At 50.5% G+C, this 20,510-nt stretch overlaps 2 protein-coding genes across 7 annotated transcripts; both read right to left on the bottom strand.

Annotated features, from left to right (window-relative positions):
* Positions 1–50: 50 nt before the first annotated feature.
* Positions 51–10,596, bottom strand: abcc10 (ATP-binding cassette, sub-family C (CFTR/MRP), member 10). Of its 5 annotated transcripts, XM_078079779.1 has the most exons (23): positions 10,411–10,473; positions 10,038–10,151; positions 9,472–9,685; positions 7,551–8,922; positions 7,227–7,454; positions 6,544–6,700; positions 6,314–6,456; positions 6,046–6,125; positions 5,416–5,587; positions 5,180–5,278; positions 4,879–5,068; positions 4,723–4,800; positions 4,086–4,274; positions 3,863–3,983; positions 3,601–3,784; positions 3,062–3,405; positions 2,655–2,824; positions 2,413–2,573; positions 2,067–2,320; positions 1,538–1,683; positions 1,339–1,436; positions 1,039–1,151; positions 51–910 (listed from the first exon to the last, which is right to left on the bottom strand). In XM_078079779.1, exons 3-23 carry the CDS (start codon positions 9,645–9,647, stop codon positions 766–768), a joined length of 4,620 nt encoding a protein of 1,539 aa, XP_077935905.1. In that variant the 5' UTR covers positions 9,648–9,685; positions 10,038–10,151; positions 10,411–10,473; the 3' UTR covers positions 51–765. The 5 variants fall into 5 exon arrangements, with proteins under 5 accessions (XP_077935905.1, XP_040041390.2, XP_077935904.1 ...); XM_040185456.2 differs by lacking the exon at positions 10,038–10,151 and having other exon boundaries at positions 10,411–10,596; XM_078079778.1 differs by lacking the exon at positions 10,038–10,151 and having other exon boundaries at positions 10,405–10,484.
* Positions 10,597–11,375: 779 nt separating this feature from the next.
* sp2 (sp2 transcription factor) lies at positions 11,376–20,491 on the bottom strand. 2 transcript variants are annotated; one of them, XM_040185507.2, is made up of 8 exons: positions 20,353–20,491; positions 17,694–17,770; positions 16,617–17,351; positions 15,962–16,183; positions 15,550–15,844; positions 14,811–14,988; positions 14,272–14,465; positions 11,376–14,000 (listed from the first exon to the last, which is right to left on the bottom strand). In XM_040185507.2, the coding sequence occupies exons 1-8, from the start codon at positions 20,399–20,401 to the stop codon at positions 13,900–13,902; spliced, it is 1,851 nt and encodes a 616-aa protein (XP_040041441.2). In that variant the 5' UTR covers positions 20,402–20,491; the 3' UTR covers positions 11,376–13,899. The 2 variants fall into 2 exon arrangements, with proteins under 2 accessions (XP_040041441.2, XP_040041442.2); XM_040185508.2 differs by having other exon boundaries at positions 15,962–16,180; positions 20,353–20,477.
* Between the last annotated feature and the right edge of the window lie 19 nt (positions 20,492–20,510).

Genomic DNA, 20,510 nt, shown 5'->3' with positions numbered 1-20,510 from the left:
CTGCATTTAAATGTGTTTGGTGCAACGCATGAAAATAAATATCACTGCTGTTTTCAACCAATATTTAATATATACAAGAAGTAATTCGATATTTCTTTATTCTCATGAAAAACAAACATATCAACAAACTGCCACTCAAATTTTCAAAAAGGGACAAATTATTATAAATGGAAAAGTGGGAAAAGAAAGTTAAGTGCTCATTCATTATGAGGGAATTTTAAGGCGAGGCTCATAATTAAATGTGATTACAAAGGACGTCCCTCACGGCTGGTTTATAAGAGCTGTGAGTCATCGATCTGCTTCCCGAGAGGACGAAAATATAAGAAAATACAAACCTGAAACGGTTGCACTGAAAGACATGGAGCCACGTGAGCGGACGATTTAGCTTAGAGACCCGATCCCGAGCATGTAGGTACTGCTTCATAGTCAAAGGGGGCGGGCATGAAGTTCATTTCCAGCCAATCAGCACGCGACGCGCTCTGGTCCCGTGCAGCGGAGGCGGGAGAAGACGAAGACGCAGGAGGGGACGGTGGCGAGGAGCGTCCTCGCCCTACTCCACCATCAATTGAAAGAAACTAAACGTCAGCACAAAACGGGAGGAAGCCTCCACATGCCCGTGTCGTCGCCGCCCAGGACCCTGGAGCAAGGCACTCGCCGCTCCAACGGCGGACGAGGCGACTTAAAAACAGTCAGCAAGTTGCCGGCGATTCTCTCCAGGACCCAAAATATCGAAATGAATCCCGTCCGCTGCGGTCTGCCGTCCCGCTACTCGTCTCCCTGTCCCCTCCTACCGGCCGGCCGTGGAGCGGGGACGGGTCCGCTCGGGTAGATGGCCGCCGGGGTGTCGAACGCCTCCACCTTCCCAGCATGCATCACCAGCACCCGGTCGCAGTGCATGACGGTGTTGGTCCTGCAGACACATTAAATACGATGAATTTCAAAAAGAGCCGCCGGCAGAGCGCCGATCGTCCCGCCGCCGGACGGACGTGACGCCGCAGAAGGATCAGACGGCTATGACGTCATCAGGAGAGGCGCCACCTGTGTGCGATGGTGAGGACGGTCTGGTGCTCAAACGTCTCCCTGATGGTCTGTTGCAGCAGCTTGTCCGTCTTCGGATCCACGCTGGCCGTGGCTTCGTCGATGCACAGGACCTGCGGACGGGGGGCGAAGAGGGGGTCAAAGGTCGACTTTGTCTCAGAGGCTCAATTCAAACAGGAAAGTGGCGTCCGGCAGAATGCGAGGTGGGTCGGAACGACAAATTCTAACCCACAAGAAAGAAACCAGACCCGTTAACACTCTGATAACTAGTATTATTATAATAGTGACATGAGGTCTCACCTTGGCCCGGGTCAGCAGAGCTCTGGCCAGACACAGAAGTTGTCTCTGTCCCACAGAGAAGGACTTCCCTCTCTCCCCAACCTCAGCATCCAGACCCCCTGAGAGAGACACACACACACACACACGTTTACCCACGTGCGTGCAAAACAAAAACACACGCACAACAGGAGACAAAATGCCGCCTCCCCGGCCCTCTCACCCATCCTGAGGACCGCCGGGCCGAGGTGGCACTGGTCCACCACCTCCAGCAGCTGCCGGTCCGGGTGTCGCCCGCGCGGGTCCAGATTCTCCCTGACGGTCCCGCTGAAGAGGAAGGGGTCCTGTGGGATGATGGCCAGCCTGGACCTGCAGAGACGCACAGCAGCAACAAGGACCTCTGACTGAAGAAGGGAGATCTTATTTATTAACGAAGATCTTATTGTAAACATATTAATGATGTTTGGCGTTGAGCTCTTGATTCTGTGTTTTTATCAGAATTCATTCTGAATCCATCCATCAAAACACTAGGACATAATTTAAGAATGAAGTAAATCAAATAATGTATCACCCGCACAAAGGAAAGGTTAGTGTTTCACATCCTTTTATCTGCAGGAACATCTGGCACACATCTCATCACTGTCCATCAGTCTTTTGATTCAGATTCAGATGAATCAGTATTAACAGGCTGTGTGACACCTCGTTATGACACATTTTAAAGATCGCCCTTTCCGAGCCCCCCCCGCCCCTACCTGAGCTGGGCCAGGCCCACGGCGCTGATGTCCAGCCCGTCCAGGAGGATCTGACCCCGGTTCAGCTCCACCATGCGGAACAGCGCCAGGAACAGGGTGGACTTCCCGGAGCCCGTGCGCCCCACGATGCCCACCTTCTCCCCGGGTCGCACCGCCAGGGTGACCCCGTCCAGGGCGTTGGGGAGGCCGTCCCGGTAGGACAGGGACACCCCGCGGAACTCCAGGAGGCCCCGCTGGGGCCACGCTGGGGGCAGCTGAGGGTCAGAGAGAGAGAGAGAGGGGGAGGGAGGTTTAAAGAGCCGCGCGCTCCATCGACTCTCCTCTTCAAACTGCCGGTTTAACTCACCTGTGCGTTCTGCTGCTGCGGCTCGGTCGGCAGGCGGGTGGAGTACTCCTCCGTCCTCTCCACGCTCACCAGCTGCATCTCCGTCTGGGTGAAGCTGGACACGAGGCCGCACAGCAGGGAGGTGATGGACAGGGCGTAGGACAGGGACAGACCCACCAGGCCTGAAAGCCAGCGGCAGGCGTCACGGAGACGACCCCGAGAAAAAAAAAAAAAAAAAAAAAAGAACCACAAACTCAACTCACCTGGATCGACGGCGTTGTACTGGTGCTGGACGACGGCGAGCACCCCGAGGCCGGTCACCACGGCGACGCCGATCAGCTGCAGGCGGATGCCCAGCCACTGCGCGGCGGCGTTGCCCAGGAACAGGCAGCGCTGGTTCTGCTCCAGGCGCCTGGCGAGCTCGTCCTCGAACCTGCAGCAGCGGCGGGAAGACGTGGCGGTTAGCGCCGCGACGTAGCTCCGAGTGGGCGGGGCTCAACTTCGGTGTTACCAATAAATCTATAAATAATTTAAAGAGTGGCTATTAGAGCCAATAAGGCAGTTACCCAGAAGGCACTGCAGTTTAACGCTACATTTTGTAATCCATCTTTATGCATCTCTTTGCATTCACGTTTAGCCTGACCACACTTATCTTGGCCCCGCCTCTCACCTGGCCGCGCTGCCGCTGGCCCGGATGGTCCCCAGGCCGCTCAGCGTCTCGGAGAAGTGCGAGTAGACGGGCGACAGCGTGACGCTGCACAGGCGCTTCAGCTCGCGGGACGTGTGCCGGTAGAAGCGCTGCGCGCGCCAGTAGAGCAGGGCCAGCGGCGGGACGAGCACTAGGACCCAGGGGAGCCCGTAGCCGATCACCACCAGCGCGCCCAGCAGGCCGAACGCGTTGGCCAACAGGATGTTGAGGATGAACGGCAGGCTGTCGTCCACGGCGTACAGGTCCGAGGAGAAGCGGTTTAGGACGCGGCCCGTCGGCGTGGTGTCGAAGAAGGACACTGTGGCCTGAAGGGGGAGTTTTTATTTATCAGTTAAGCAAATAAATCACAAGAAATGCACGAGGTCAGTGAGCTGGTCTGTTCATTTATTCTGATTTTAATGTCTGGTTGGCTGATTATCCCCTTTGGCGTCGTACGAGGTCGGTTAACTGTTCTGGAAGACGACGTGGGGGTTTAAAAACGGGACCCTCGACCTGCTCACCTGGAGGACCCGGTCCAGAAGCCGGTCGTGGACGGCCGCCGCGGCGCCGACGGCCCCGTAGGCGAACAGGAAGGCTCTGAGGGCGGTGAAGACGGTGTTTGCCGCCGCCAGGGAGCCGTACACCGTCAGGTAGAAGCGCACGTCGGAGCTCACGGCGCTCGGGGACAGCGAGGAGAGAGGAGACCTGGGGCGGGGGGGCCGCCGACGTCAATGTCCACCCTCAATACGTACCAGAAATGTCTGTGGCGTTTGGAGAACTTACATCAACCCTCCTGGAGAGAAGAGCAGCAGGCGCGAGGAGCTTGAGGCCCCCCGGGAGGAGCCGTTGGTCTTCAGCTCAGAGATCCAGTGAGAAAGCCACCAGTCAGACACGTTCCTGGAGGCTGAGGAGCAGAGACACCGAGAATCAAACCAGACACACACACACACACACACGCACACACACGCACACACACGCACACGCACGCACACGCACACGCACGCACCTTGCATGAGGAGCAGCGACATCAGGATGGAGGCGGTCAGCGCTGCGCCCACGGCCACCCAGTAGGTCCGGTAAACTCGCCACGCCAGCTCGCCCACCTGCTTCGGCTCCGCCCCCGACGGGTCGGGGTCGTGGGCCGCGCGGACGCCAGGGGGCGGAGCCGGCTCGCCTTCCCGCTGCTCCACGCCATCTGGTTTGCGAGCAAGAGCGGCCACGTGGCGGTGATTTAGGGATTAAAATAAAAAAAAGAGCACAATAATTCACGTATTTCTGAGCCTGATGATACGAAGAGGCGAATTTATAGATGCAAAAATGTGTTTATTGCTCTTGAAAAAAACTTGAAAGTGAAGCGGTCATCAGTCCTGCAGCTTCATCACGCGACTAAAACTCCTCCACAGGGAGACGTGCGATGACGTGCCGACATTTTCCATCAGAGCTTCTTTGTGTTGTTGTCAAAACAAACAGTTGCGGATCGACTGTCATGAATAAAGACAGGAAGTGATCCATCCAGTACACGTCGAGGTATTTATTCAGGTCTGATTATAATTTGGGATTCTGTTGAGAACAGGAGGAAGGTGGAAAATGTCTTCCGCGTCGGCTCATTCGAACCTTTCAGTGAAAACTGCGGCTGAACGAACCTCTTTCTTTCACGTTGTTGTCGTTCTTCAGTTTTTTTGGCACCGCCTCGACCAGCGGGAGGATTTCTGCCGGAGTGCCTTTAAACCAGAGGTCAGCTTTTAGGAATTGTCTTATAAAACATACACGCGAGGCGTTACACGAGGCAGGTTTTCTACCCGTCTTGAGGATCTTTCCGTCGTCCATGAGCACCACCACGTCGGCTTGGTGCACAAACTCCACGCGGTGCGTGCAAATGATTCTGGTCTTCCCCCCGAGGAGCTGCATCACGCACTTCCTCATGAGGTGCTCGGCCACGTCGGCGTCGACCGCGGCCAGCGGGTCGTCCAGCAGGTAGATGTCTTTGTCCTGCAGAGGTCACACCGTGCACCCGCTGACGTCATGTTGCAACGGACACGTGTAATTGAAGGAGAACAGAACGTTTCAGCAGCGTCCCACTAAACGGACCACGGGACTGACCATGTAGGCCGCTCTGGCGAGGGCCAGGCGGGCCTTCTGTCCTCCGCTCAGCGTCACGCCGTTCTCTCCCACTTCCGTCCGGTCGCCGTTTGGCAAAACCTGCACAAAAAACAAACGTTAAAACGATCACACGGCTCCACGCCGTCGATTCGGAGGTGCGTTAAAGACGCCGGACCAAAGGGACGACGATGCAAGAAGCAGGGAAAGACGTGGACGTGAGCGGCGGCGCGTCGTACGTTGAGGTCGTCCGAGAGGGCGCAGGCCTCGACCACGGCCTGGTAGAAGGCGGGGTCGTAGTCTCTGCCGAACAGGATGTTGTCGCGCACTGAGGCGTGCTGGATCCACGGCTCCTGGGACGCCAGGCCGAAGCCGGCCTCTCGGCCCGCCACGTACACCACTCCGCTCAGCCTGAACGCACGCACGCACACGCACACACACACACACACACACGTTAATCAATCACATCCTATAACATCTTCACAAACACAGGCAGGAAGTAAAGCACAACATTCACTTCCGAGTTGGAAGTAAAACAGGACGTACAGAAGTACAAGGGCCCTACAAGGAGGTGGTGTACTGGAGGTGGTGTAGTCGAGGTGGGGTGGTCGAGGTGGTGTACTGGAGGTGGGGTAGTCGAGGTGGTGTACTGGAGGTGGGGTAGGGGAGGTGGTGTAGTCGAGTTGGTGTACTGTAGTTGGTGGAGTTGGTGTACTGTAGTTGGTGTACTGGAGGTGGGGTAGTCGAGGTGGGGTAGTCGAGTTGATGAACTGGAGGTGGGGTAGTTGAGGTGGTGTACTGGAGGTGGTGTAGTCGAGGTGGTGTAGTCGAGGTGGTGCACTGCAGGTGGTGCACTGCAGGTGGTGTACCTGCTGAGCTCCCCGGTGAGAGCAGCCAGTAAGGAGCTCTTCCCACAGCCGACCTTCCCGACCACCGCGACCAGAGAACCCTGCAGGCAGACGCACAATCAACCACGAAGGAAACAACAGGAACATGAATTCATTTAATCACTGGATTCCACTGAAGACGCAGCAACTGAATTTCAGATTCTCAAATTCCTATTGAGTGTTGTGTTCTGTGACTGTTCTGGCTCTCGAAGAGAACGCGACGGTCCAGAGACGCGAGTCTCCTCTGCACCTTGGCGACGTGCAGAGTGAGGCCTTGCAGCAGCAGGCTCCCCGTAGCTCCTCCCTCTTTGTCCGGGGGCGGACCCCCGGGGCCCTGCCAGGAAAACGTCCCCTGGCTCAGCAGGATCGCTGTCTCGCCGTCCTCAGGAGACACTGGGGCAGACGTGGAGAACATGTGTACTTCACTGCTCATTTCGTGCACACGTGTTGTTAGCGCAGGAGGGGAGGGACCCGCCGTACCGACGCCGTAGTGCGCCCGCAGGTCCTGGTTGGTCAGCTTGAAGAAGCCTTGGATCCGCCCCAGAGACACCTTGGCCTCCAGGACGCCGTTGAGCACCCACGGAAAAGCGTTGAGGGGGACGATCAACATTCCCACCAGAGCCAGCGTGGTGAACACCTGCAGGGGGGCGAATAAAGTGAGCGGAAATTACCCATTGAAACCACCTGTAAGGTCCAGTACAACAGCGTGTAAATGCAACCGGGGGTCCAAAAGAAAAAGAAAAGATCTGACTAGAAGAACCACCGTCTTCATTCAAGATCCAACCTTGCAAAGTGAAACGATTCCATCAGAGACATTTATCAGAGTTGTGGAAGTTACGGAATCATTTAAGGGCATCGGCACGATGCTGAACCTCTGAATCCTACAAACGTGATCTTTAATAGAAGAAACCTAGAATACAAAGTGTGTAAAAACTGTGATAAACTTTATAATAGTTGAAATATTTATTGGTTAAATAACCATTAGAAGATTGATGTATTGGAGTGGTATAAATATTAGTAAAACCTCTCCTGCTTCTCATCCAGGGATAAACTACATGGAAGAAGCTGCAAATGCAACAATAGAAATAAATGTACCACGTGACAGCGAATCTGCCCCCCTCCCTCCCAGCTTGACCACCACCTTTGGCAAAGCGCTTCCCCACCTTGGCCGCAGTCAGCTGGTGTCCCAGCAGCACGAAGGTGACGAAGGTGAGGATGGAGACGACCACGGGCAGAGCGGCCCAGGTGTAAACGCACATGGCGTCCAGGTACTTGAGGGCCTTGAGGTGGGACAGCTCTCGCTCGCGGCACCCGGCGACCTTCTGGGCGAAATGAGGCTCCCAGTTGTAGAACTTGATGACGCGGATGCCGAAGAGGATCTCCGTCATCAACTGAGAGGGAAAGGAAAAAAAAAAACGTGAATCTCTGCATTCTTCTTTTGAGGGGAAATAGTTCACGGGTGAGAAATAAATTCCCTCCTTCGACACCTTAACACGGCTGTCCTTGTGCCGCAGCATCTGTTGGTTGTTGCTAAGGATACGGGAGGCGAGGAACTTGTTGAGCGGCACCAGCAGCAGAGCCACGCCCAGCCCTCCGAGGAAGGCCACGCCCACCTGCAGGTAGAGCAGGTAGAGGGTGATGGCGAACTGCAGCGGCAAGCTCCACAGCTCGTGGAAACTTCCGAAGAAGTTGACCACGCGGTCGGCGTCCGTGCTCATCAGGTTCACCACCTCCCCCAGCGCGGCGCCGGCCAGGCTGCAGCCGCTGACCCGCAGGGCTTTGCCGTAAACGGCCGACACCAGGGCGGCGCGCGCCGACAGCGCCACCTTGGACACCTCGAAGACAAAGATGTTCTGGAGGAAGGACGCGAGGAGGGTGGTGGAGAAGAGCCCCAGCGCGCACCAGGCGCCCCGGCTGACCGGAGCGCCGGCGTCCTCCACGAAGTTCACCAGACTGCTGAGGAGCAGCGGGCCCGTGAAGCCCAGCATGTTCACCGCCACCTTCAGCGCGCCGAGCGCGTAGTAACGCGGGCCGAAGGCCTTGTGCAGCACCCTCAGCAGGCCCACGTCGCCCTCCAGCGCCAGCGGCTCCTCCTGGTAGTGCGAGCTCCAGGTGCCGCTCAGGAGGTTCCCGCTGACCGGCCGGGGCCACTGGTCCCGCCCGTCTCCGGCCGCCGCGCCTCGCCGGCAGGCTTCCCAGCACTGGTGGAAGTGGCGGCAAACCACGGCGGTTCGAAGTTTCCGGGGCAGGTGATAGACGTCGGCCGGTCGGTCCAGCTCCCCCCGCCGGCCCCGCCTGAGGAGCGGCGTCAGCCAGAGGTAGAAGAGCCGAGAGACGCAGCCGCTGCCGTCCTCGGCCACCACCTCGCCCGTGTCGGGCCGGGCGCCCTGCGGGACGAGCGGGGATCCGTCCGCGTCGTTGACGCTCAAAGCGTATCCGGCATCGCCGATGCAGGGAAACGCAAAAGCCAGAAGGTAAACCAGGAGGGGGAGCGTCCGAGCCGAGGCGAGCACAAAGCGGGAAGATTCTAGAGGCGCCGCCAGGTTCAAGCATTCCCGGTCGTGGCAGAGGGTCACCAGAGTGACGACCAGGTTCGGGACGGACAGAAGGACCAGCAGAGGGAGCAGAGGAGGTCCTCTGGTTCTCCTGGACGCCGTCCTCTGGAGCACCGTGACGGCGCCGAGGTGGACCAGCCAGGCCAGGACGGCGCAGCCGTCGGCCAGCGCGTCCAGGTACAAGTCGGCCCGCCGAAGGAGGCCCGCCAGCACGACGTCGGCAGCGAAGAGCAGCGCCGCCAGGAGAGCCGCGACCCGGCGGAGCGTCCAACCGCAGGGGGGGGGCGCCCGGAGGGGGTCGCACCTACGGAGCAGAAGCATTTACACGGAAATTACAACACATGCGGGCTATGAAATTAATTTTTGTGGTCAATAATTGTGTGAATAAAAGCTTTACTTTTTTACCCACTATGGTGAAGAAGAGATTTCATCAAACTAACCTTGTGTGAAAACATCCATTTATTTTTTTATCTAAGAAGTGATTAACTGGACAAGAGGCAGGTGAAGAATAAACACTCAAATAATTTAATTTCACTTTTTTGGAAGCGTTCATAACGAGTTTCTTCCACAACCGGCATGTGACGTTACTGCACATATAATACCTTGTTACAAAAACAATGTTTTTCCTTTTCAAGGACTCGAGTGTTTCTAAATAGCGCCGTTGATTCATTCTTCCACTAATATTTACAGCATCACAAATGGATGATCAGTAGAGTGAGACTTCATGCATTCAGCTCATCAGACCCAAAGATCCAGAAGTTCTAGTGCATGAATGAACCGTCTGGACCAGGAAGTGAATGTAGCGGTAAAGTAGTAAAGTCTAGTCTGGACTAAAGTCTATTTGTGGAGCCACCTTGCCGCGCCGAGGTAGCAGGCGCTGAAGATGGCCATCCCGGCGTGAGGCAGCGCTCCGAGGACCAGCTGGTTAAAACACGCGCCGACGCGTCCATGCTGCCACACGGGGAAGAGGTTCTGCTCGTCCGAATGACAGAGGCCCGCGATCAGCTGTGCCGGCCCAGATGAGCTCATCTCTCCTCCCGTCGGACCGCCGTCATCCTAGAAAATACCTGAAGGCCACAAGATGAGTCGCTAACTGTACGCGATGGAGAGAGAAAACATTTCTTATTCAAATGTACCAATATTTTGATGCCAGGCTTCCCCTTTCTTTCACCATCTTATTTAACGATCACTAAATGGGATCTTTGTTTCTTTCTACTTTTTCAATTATAACTCTAGTTAAACCATTTTAAAGCTCCTCAACATACAACTAATATATGACATATATTTGGCAAGATGACTTTCTACAACCCAAAAGCATAAAAGACAAATAACGGTACGCTGTCCTGTCAGCCATCTGACTGGATACAACATAAGACATTACAAACTAAATCTAACGGACATCACATTTATATTTTTTACCTGAGAGACACCATCAACATTCAACCCTTTCCTACACGAGGTCCCGTTAGACCGACATAACGTTACTTCACGTGTCGGTGAGTTTCCATCCTAAATGTGTTTCGTATCTTTAAGCTGCACGTGTAGCAGAAGAAAATGAAAGCGGACAACAGAAGAATAAAGTCGTTTGCTGACTAGTATTTAGCAGGTGAATCAGATGTAAACAAACGGAGCTAACGTTGTCTAGCTAGCTCAGCTAACAAATATCTTGTTTAAACGGCACTGTCACGCTAACATAAGTAAAATGCAAATAGGACACTGGAGCCACAAACACGTGCTTAATATACCCCGAGAACAACAAGAATGGGATAAAGTTAAGATAAGCAACCTTTACATTTTATCGGCGTTTACTCAGCTAGCAGGCATTGCGCGTCGCTTCCTGATGACGCACGGCAGTGACGCTGTCCAGCTTTTCAAAATAAATGTCCAATGCCGACATATTTTTGTAAAGCAAAGTCCTATTTAGATTACTTACTTCTTAAAGTAAAGAATCGAATGGGTCAATGTTCTGTTCATTAATACGTTGTTTATATTTAAAAAGTAAGTAGAATAAATGCAGTTAACTTGGTTACAATCGAACTGTTACCATATTGTTACATGAAGCATATTCAGAATGTTAATGTTACTGTACTGATGTCTGAAATAGATGTAATTAAATCCATATGTTTAAATTAAAGTTACTTTTCTTTGTTTTTATCTTAAAGATAAGAATGCGTGTCTCATCAACATTACAAGACGGCTGTTTAAACTTCAATGGGAATAAACCAAGGACTTTATTTTTGTTTTTATTTTATGTTCTAGCTTTAGAAAATAAAGTATTGAGGACTTAAAACATTGGAGTGAAAAATAGGAGACGCGCCAAAATGGTTTGAGTTGTTTATTGAGGGGTGTGACCGTAGAAAAGGAGCAAACTTATTAGCACCTTTATAAAAGCTTAAGAAATAAATTGCTGATTTTTTGGGGTTCTCCATTAAACCAGAACATTAAATGACACATGCGGCTGGAAAAGGAGAAGCATTTAACTTGCCGAAACCAAAGTAAAACGTTTAAATATGGAACATTATATTTCATTAAAATAAGGAATTACATTTTACAAACTTTGGAACCTGGGGATTTTAAATCAGTGCACATTTCATTAGCATGTAACATGAGGTAAAAACACAAAGGAGTTTTACAAATGTTACCTGGAAATAGACACAAAACGAACATCTTTAAATACTGGGTGCAGCTTTTTAAGGCATTTTAAATTCAATAGAAAAAAGGTCTAGATGTTTTATACAAAGCAGGAATGAAGCTATATAATATCACATTATATTTTATTCCTTACACACAAAGGAGGTTTCCTTCAGCAGTGGGCAGCTTCACTTCAGTGTTTATACATCCTACGTTATTTACACATTCAGTCAGGAAGTAGAAACATTAATATGAGCTGCGTCCATCCTCAACGGCATCGCGTGTCTTCAGACATTCTCAGAAAGAATTCACCAAATATTGGCCACCTCCGTGTCAGCTTCACCTGTTATTTGAATAAATAACGGTGAATAAAAACGCTTCAAAGTGCTTTTTTTGGTCAAAGTTCTGCTGTTGGATGTTTTCACAGAATCAAAACGCTCAATGCAAGAAGCCGCCGCCTGCTGTCCGACGCCACCGACCTCATTTAAAAAAAAGAAAAGGTTCAGACTTCAAGCTAAATAATATGAACAAAGAATAATAAACAAGGTAACCGATGGAAGCATTTTCTTCTTTCATGTCTGGATGTGATTGTCAGAGTAATTGAAGTACGGCCGTGTACACACACACACACACACACACACACACACACACACACACACATCAGTGCATGAGGCTTCAAATCCACGAATCAAGATGCCGACGAGAGTAAAGCAGATTAGCAGCGTTACTCTGGACTTTACTTATTTATTAGTACACACAGTGTAAGTAGGGCTGGGAATCGCACTTTTTACGATACCTTGTATGTTGACAAGATTAAACACGTTTTTTTACCAACACATATGCCACAGTGAAGATGCGAAACCTTTCAAGTAAAAAATACAACAATCTTTTCTTTTTAATAGAAGGAGAGTTCAAATAAAACGTCTACACACACGCAGACATTCAAAGAACTGAACAGAATACTGTCTAAATGTTCTGATTCAAATCAGGAACTATGTGATGAAAGAACAGTTAATACGAGTTTAAACCCCGACAAATATTGGATGCCACCTCTCAATACTCGACAGCTTTGATACTCCGCGGTGAGGACACGTTTCGGTAAATACGGGCGTCTGATGCCCAGACGGAGGCGCTGCGGGTCGTCGCACAGGGAAAAGAGCGGGTTCATCTCAGAGGTGATCAGTGACATCACAATTCAACCCAGGGACTCATTAAAAAAGGAAGTGATTTGTTCCAGAGGTACGACTCGGCCCCACCGCTTAAACACACAGGAACAGAGCGGTACTTTCCCAAAAAACACACACATCATGAATGAAATCGTCCCTCCCCTCAGACATGAGATGCCGTCTGCCAGAAATAATGGAGGCTCAACTGCGGAGCCTCGGCGGGAAAAGAGAAGTTACTCAACGCCGTTTCCTGTGGTTCCTCAGTGAGGTGTTAGTCGGATCACGTGAGATGTCGTGAAATAACTTGACATCAATAAAGTGACATCCTGCATCACCTCGACCTCCGCAGACGCAACACTTGAACTGGAGTCCCACAAGGATCGACCCCGGGTCCTCTACTGGTGTCGGCTTACGTGTTTCTCTCGTGATGGGAGACTTATTACCGAATTAATGAAATGTCCTTAAATGGTGATGAAAGAAAAACAACAGTCCTGATCAACTAGATAAGATTGCTGCTTTTAGTCACGTTCTAATGTGACTTTCAAGTCAAATTTCAACATACATTTCCAAATATGAAAGCTTTTGTATTTGCCGACCTTGAAATGTGTCGGTAATTTGATGTTGCGTTTAGATTTCTCAGCGGTGGTCAGAATCGATTTCAGTTTACTCATCAGATCTCAGCATCTCTTCACTCATTGTTTAGAGATTTGTAATGTGGAAGAGTTTCACTTCACGGGGCGAAGGAGCCACCAGAGACTCCAGTACCTCCTCAGTACCGTCGCACACTAAACAGGCTTTTTACAGCCTATTTGTGATCCTGCGTTAGTCCTCCCGCTTTAGGACTAATTTCTTTTATTTCTCAGGTTTTTACATCCTTACCGTGTGAATCCATTTTTAACAATTGCATGGAAAAATGTTATAAATAGCTTATCAATATTAATATTATATATAATAGTATGCATACACACACTTTAAAAAATAGTTAAACTTCTAAAAGCTTTTCAAAAGTCTTGGAAGTGGAGTTTTTATGTAATATATATATTTATATATATACACATATATGTGTATATATGGAAAATTCAACACACTGTATACATATGTATGTATACAGTAATTTTCTTTCCTTATGTTTAAAGCCAATTTCTGGGATCTCCCACCGGTCCACAACAAAAGTAAAAAAAGAATGCAGGCCGAACTCGGGAGAATAATAATAAAAGAGACAGCGGCTGGAGTCCTGTGGTCTCGCTGTCCTGTACGTTCGTCCTCCGGAGAAGTTCATAAATAAGCGAGTGAAGCGACTCAGCGTCTTCGGTTGGAGCCGGTTCCAGAATCCACAAAAAAGAAAGGAGGACTATTATTAATTGATTTTCTGGACGCTTTGAAGTCCACCAGAAGGTTTTCTTTGTACACCTCACAGTGTCCCGGAGGAGTGAGCACCTGCCCTCACGGGGCGAGTCGCTTTAGTCTCTAGTGTTAGTCCGTCCTCACAGGTTCTTGGTGTTTATGTGAGTCTTATAATGCTTCGTCAGGTGGTCGCTCCTCATGAAGCGCTTCTGACACTGGCTGCACTCGAAGCGTTTGTCTCCTGCGGGGGACGGACAGAAGACGAGGCTTTTTAATGAATGAAAGAATACATGACATGAAACTGATTTTATCAACTGTTCATGATAGTTTTTTCTGCATTTATTATCTAGAATCACTTCCCCATCTTTATTATTGCAATTCATCATCTCCTTTTTCTTTGCTTAGAATAATCTAATTTGTAGCTTTTAACTTGACTCATTTATCTTTGCTTTAGGTTTAGTCTCCGGTAAATGTCACCCGTGTGTGTGTGTGCGTGTGTCCAGCAGACAGACCTGTGTGCGTCCTGGCGTGCCGCTGCAGCTCGTCGCTGCGCGTGAAACGTTTCCCGCAGAAAACCCAGTTGCAGACGAAGGGCCGCTCGCCGGTGTGCAGCCGGACGTGAGCTCGAAGCAGCGACGTTTTCCTGAAGGTCTTATCGCAGCCGGGGACGTGGCAGATGTGCTTCCTCTTCCCCACCTCACCGGGCCTGCGCGCACACACACACACACACACACACAGTGAGATCTACCGGTTTCAACAGTAGAGCTGAGAATTCAAAAGTAACAGACGATTCATTCAACGTCAAAATAAGACTTAAATGCAATAATGTTGCATTTTCAGGAGAAGAAACTTGACCTACTTAAGTGCAAAAATGGCTTTTATTTTTTACATACAATTCTCTAAATGTCTGATTTGCTTCAACAACTACTCGACAATTTGGCCGTGACGAGTCAGTTCTTGTCTTTTAATTGAATGTTTCACTAAGCACATAAGCCAGAAAGTGTAATATTGTGATTTCATTATACATGTTATGCGTATTTCACACACTCACCTCTTGTCTGCGTCTTTACAGTTGGGACAGGTGCAGGCCATGCGTCTCTTCTTCTCTCCCGGGGGGCCCGGCAGCTCCAGGGTGAGAGTCTGGTCCACCTGGATGGCCTGCTGGCCCGGGGATGCTGCCAGCTGGAGCCCCCCGCCCTGCATCGTCTGCACCGTCAGGTGCTGCTGGCCTGACAAAGACAAGAGACGGAGACACTGTAAGAGACACCGGTGCAGGGCTCCTCTAAAAAGACATTGTAATGAATGATTAATGGTGTCGTTGACATGGTGACCAGGCAGTGAGGCCGATGTGGAAGTGTCTTAAAACTTGCATTCTCTCCACTGACCAGCAGGGGGCGACTCCTCTGCTCCCATAATAAAGAAAATGACTCTTCTCTCTTGATTTATTCCCTCAGTAAACATTGTAAACATGAGTTTATGGTCTGTCTCTAGTTCAAGTCTTCTTCAATACAGCATGATGTTCATTTAGTAGATTCTGACCATGAAGCAGGAGATGCTCTGAACCTTAAAATCACAGCAACGGTAACTTTAATTACAATTTAATTAATTACTTTAGTTCAGTAATTCTGAAATTATTTTCCAGAGTTTCCAGAAACATTTGGTAATTCGTTCTTTTTGCAATAGCAAAGACATTTTAAAATGGAGGCCATGCACTTCACGCCCTACGACCACGTGTCCCTCTCGTTGTTACCGACCACCGGACCCCCAAATGAACCCAAACACCAGCTCACCCCCGGCGTTGGTGATGGTGACGGGGACTCCCTGGACCTGGACCCCGTTGATGCTGATCGTCTGCACGGCCTGCGTCGTCGAGGTCAGCTGCTGCGGCGTGTTCAGCGATATTATCCCCCCCGCCGGAGCGATCTTCGCCAGAGTCCGTTCCTTCCGCCCTCCCGCCGCCGTCCTCTTGGAGCCCGCCGGCGGCGAGGTGGTGACGACCGAGGCGGTCGGCGGCGTCGTGGTCGGGGAGACGGAGTCCTGGATTTGGAGTGACTGCCACTCGCCGGAGGCTGTTTTGAAGAGGATCTGAGGGAAGACGTTTATTTAAACGTTGGATCCTCACAAGGACGATGTCGACACGCAGAAACACACGCGTCCGTATCACTTCACAGCACGGGAGGCCACAGGTGTGCGGGCGGATACCTGCGTTGGCGTCGGCTCCGCTTGCGAGATCTGCAGGCTCGACGGGGCCGGCTGTCTCTGCGGGACGGTGGGCAGCGTGGCGGAGGCGGCCTGCACCACCTTCAGGGCCTGCTGGGGGATCTGCACCACCTGAGGCTCCGGTTTGGACTGGACCAGCTGCACCTGCTGCACCATAGCCGGCTGGCCGGGACTCTGCACGATGAGGAGGTTGTTACCTGCCTGCTGAGAGAGATAGCAGAGGGTCAATCTGTGATGTTCGGCAACCGCAAGCGTGTAATAGTTGAGTTAGTTGGACTACTACAGCAATGAGAACACACTATTACAGCTTCACTTCATCTCACCGTTACTGAAAAGAAGTGATAAATATCCACATTTAGCTATTCAGTAGTTGGATTTCTTGCTATACGTGAGCTCTGTGGCTCGAACTGGAACTCTTGATTACATTCAGAAAAAGAAAATAGGAAGATGGGTTTTAATTTGATGGAAAAACGTGTTAATGACGAGTGAATGGAATAGTTGAATGACATTAAATAGGAAAATGGAAGTTCATGAGGCTTTCCCCAATCGTTCATTGCTTCCATATGAATATGAAATGCACTCTGAGCCGATTAATGCAGGAAAACAAGCTCCTCCGGTGCTTCCCTGCCAGGTGTACCTGAATGATGTTGTCTACGGCTTCTATCAGGATGGTTTCCATCTGCTCCGGGGGTGGAGAGGCCGGCTGTGCAGGAGGATAAGACGGAGGATAAGCCAGAACGACCTTCCTTTTCCTCCCTCGCCCGCCCTTTCCTGGCTTGGGGGCGGCGGCCGGCGTCTCTGTGACGGCCACGTCTCCCGTCGCCACGTTGTACGGCAGCGTTATCCCGCCGGCCAGCTGCACCATGTTGCCGCCGGAGTGGTTTGGCTTGCGCTGCTTCGGGGAGGGCTTGATGGCCACTGCCTTCTGCGGCGTGACCGGAGCGGCGGCGGGAGCCGGCACGGTCATGGGCGTGGTGATGATGGCCTGGTTGGTGCCCGGTATGAGCTGGATCTGACCCCCCTGCGGCATCATCTGGATGGCCTGGGCGCCCTGGATCTGCGGCATCATCTGGTACTGGATGTTGGCGGGGCCCGAGCTGTGCGTGCGGGCCGGGCTCTGCTGGATGGTGAGCACGATGGGGCTGCCGGGGGCCGCGGAGCCCAGGCCGGCGGGCAGCTGGATCACATTGCCTTTGGCCGAGAGGAAGCCCAGGTTCTTGGGTGGCGCCGGGGCGATGGGAGCCGGCTTTATGGGGAGGAGCCTGCGAGGCTGCGGCTGCGCCGGAGGCGAGGTGACTGGAGCCTGAGCAGCGGGGGGGCCGATTTTACTGCAGGTGGCGGCCAAGAGGGCCAGGGGAGAGGGCTGGGCGTCCTGCACGGAGACAGATCGGACTGCATTAAAATCGGCCTGAACAGAGACAGTGAAGCAGGTGAGATGCTCCAATGCTACAGAGAGGATATTATAACGATAAACGATACTTATCGTCACTTATATGTGCTGTAACACACACCTGAGCTACGATAAAATAAACTTGTATAAACAATAGGACGCTTTATGTAGGTGAGAAGGAATCGAATAGTTGTGACCGGGCTGGTTGACACCGACGTAATCAAAGTATCACAAATACTAATTTTTGGAGCAGGAATGCTTTTGTTGCATTAAATGGAGGGTCTCGTGTTCTCGGGGCGCCAGTAGCTGCCGCGGCGTACTCACCTGCGTGGAGGCGTTGGAGGGCTGGAGGTATTCACTGGGACTGACAGCAAGAGTGGTGGCCATACTGTCCTGTTGTTCTGGAAAACACACACACACACAGACACAGCAGTCACATCCAAGGCCCTTTTGAGGACATCCCAGGGACATTCCTACAACACAAAGGCACATCTAAGGATGACTGTGGGACGTCTCCCTCCGATGACCAACGCTAGACGCCATCTAGAAGCTTGTAATTATGCCGATTGGTTGAAAATGTCACGGAATAGAATTCCGGAATGATGAATATATTTTTGGATGTGCTTCCAATGCGTTGGCAGCAAATCATTTTCAAGACTACTGTGTTTCGGGTGGAGCAACATCGATCTATTGCACTAAGTCAAGTTACTTAAAACAGCCCAATATTTACCTCAAAGCACATTTTGAGTTCTGGAGTTAACTTTATTTCAAAGCGAACCCTGAAAGGTGAGGAATTATCTATTTCTAATACCTAGTTTTTGCAAGTGTTTTTCACACCATAACTTTCTGTATGGAGAAGAATAAAATCATGATTTTGTAAATAGTCAAAGTAGCCACAACCTTTAATAAATAAACAAACACTCCGTTCAGACAGTATTTCTATCTCAGATATATATTTTAATCTTAAATCATTTTACAGATTTAACCCAACATGTGTCATCATCATTCACCAACGTGTAAACAAACTGAAATATTAACATCTGCAGTATTTGAGTCCATTGCAGTTGCACATCCACTTGGCACAACCAGCTAAATCAAACAGCAGGTGACACAAGACCACGCGGCGACCGCGCAGCGAGAAGCGCAAAGGCTGCTGGGAAAGTTCAGATTCATCATCGACGTGCTGTTCCTGCCAGAGAAGCTGACTTCACGACGCACTCGTGAGCAATTAGGTGGAGCAGTTTGTGCCCCTGAAAGCGTCTCACAGATGCGTTGTGCCATCTGTGCGAGGACACTACTTTCAGCCACCGTCTTTATCTGTAAATTGGGATTTCATCATTCATCTGGCAGAATTGTTCATCTTCGACGGATCGCCAAAGACTGACGAGTATTTTTTCTGTAGTAACAAGTAGGCTGGGCGACTCTGATGTAAACGTACCCAGCAGTGGGGATACGTGAAAAGCGGAACCCGGGACATCTTTAGAACCGCCCTCAAATAAAGAAAACCAAGAGTCTGTTGTTATGAAACCTGCAACCGCGACATTGGCTGCGTAAAACTACCGCCTCCTCTGCCTAAAGGGAATTTTACCCCGACAGAACTGTGTTTTGGCTGCTGATCAGCAGACCAAAGAGGAAGTGTTGTCTGTTGTAAGTGAGCTATTATAACTGCAGTCTTGGATCATTGCACCAAAACCTTTCACACAGAGAAACCACAGCACGCTGAGCGACTACACGCTCACTTTTGGCAGCGGTGGAAGAAGTATTCGGATATTTTACTTGAGTCAAACTACTGAATCACAGCTTAACCATTATCTATTATAAGCAAAGCTACAACCTTCGAAACAATATGTCAGTGGAAGTTGGCAGGCATTACGAATAAAGGAATAATTGTGTCGGGAAACGTGGCTTTTATTTATGATGTTTCAGGATTACTGTTAAGAGTTGCATTGATGTGAATGTGGCCTTGTACTGCCACACGTTACAGCTGTGCAGATATTACCTCAGTCATATGCTGTTAGGTGATAAAGGTTAGAAATAAATCACATTCTATGAGATCCTGATATGTTTGTAGAACAACTCCTCAAAGTCAACTTTTCAAGAGTGCGGAAAATTTTAAGAAGGAGATTTTTCATAACTCCCAAAGCAACACTTCAGTTTGAAATCAACACATCTGGGGATACATAGTTAGTAATACATGTCCATATAAAAGTATACAGTTGCCTACAATGGAAACACTGAAATAAAGTAACGTTAGATATGAATTAAGCCATCTTTAGCAGCTGCAACATTTTGCATTATTTTGTAACGTTAGGTTCAAATTCTAATCTCCAGATCCCTGTGCACTTTTACTCGAGTACGCTTTTGAATGAAATACTTGTAACAAAGTGTTTCCACAATGCAACTTTAAGTGAGTGAGTACGTGGCCCACAGTGATGCACACATATAAACAAAAACAACACCGCTCCCTCAAAATAGCACCGCCATCTAACACAGATGGTTTGGTTTGCTGTGGACAGCCAGCTAACGGTAGTTAGCCGGCTAGCTAGCCAGCCGGCTAACTAGCAACACTGACCGAGGATACACTGAAGTGGCTAGCAGCTAGCTTAAGCATATCTGACCCGAGGGCGGCTTAGTTTGTACTTTCAAACCAACCAAGATGGGGCCACCATTGCTGTATTTTATTGTGGAGTAGATGGGTGGAGGGAGAAGAGAGGGGTAAGTAGAGGACCGCAGCGAACACTCGCATATCTGGCTAGCTGAAGCGAAGCTAGCAAGTCAAACTCTCTTTGAATACGTTACAGAAAAAAAGCAGCTTTTTCTCCGGAAGTGCATTGCTTATTTCGGCTCACACAACTGTCCGAGCCTCACCTAAAAACACGTGTATTTGTGTCGCATAGCGTCCAGTGCTTTTCTACCCGACGCAAATACAATGTTAGACGAAGTAGAATGTAATATAAACACCAATGTTTTAATTCCTACCCACCGCTCATGACGACATTCGCTCTCCGTGAGCCTTGAAGACCGAGCCCCATGGAGGAATCCGCCCGCGCGCGCTGCACCAATGGGCGGACAATGGAGCGTTGAGCGAAGCGCGAGACGACCAATCGGCTTGAGCCGTCCGCGTGAGTGAAATTCAAGAGA

This window comes from Gasterosteus aculeatus, chromosome 9 (genome assembly GCF_964276395.1).
Source record: "Gasterosteus aculeatus chromosome 9, fGasAcu3.hap1.1, whole genome shotgun sequence".
Taxonomy (NCBI): domain Eukaryota; kingdom Metazoa; phylum Chordata; class Actinopteri; order Perciformes; family Gasterosteidae; genus Gasterosteus; species Gasterosteus aculeatus.
The sequence above is the reverse complement of the archived record's forward strand: the minus strand, read 5'-3'. Positions and strand labels throughout refer to the sequence as shown.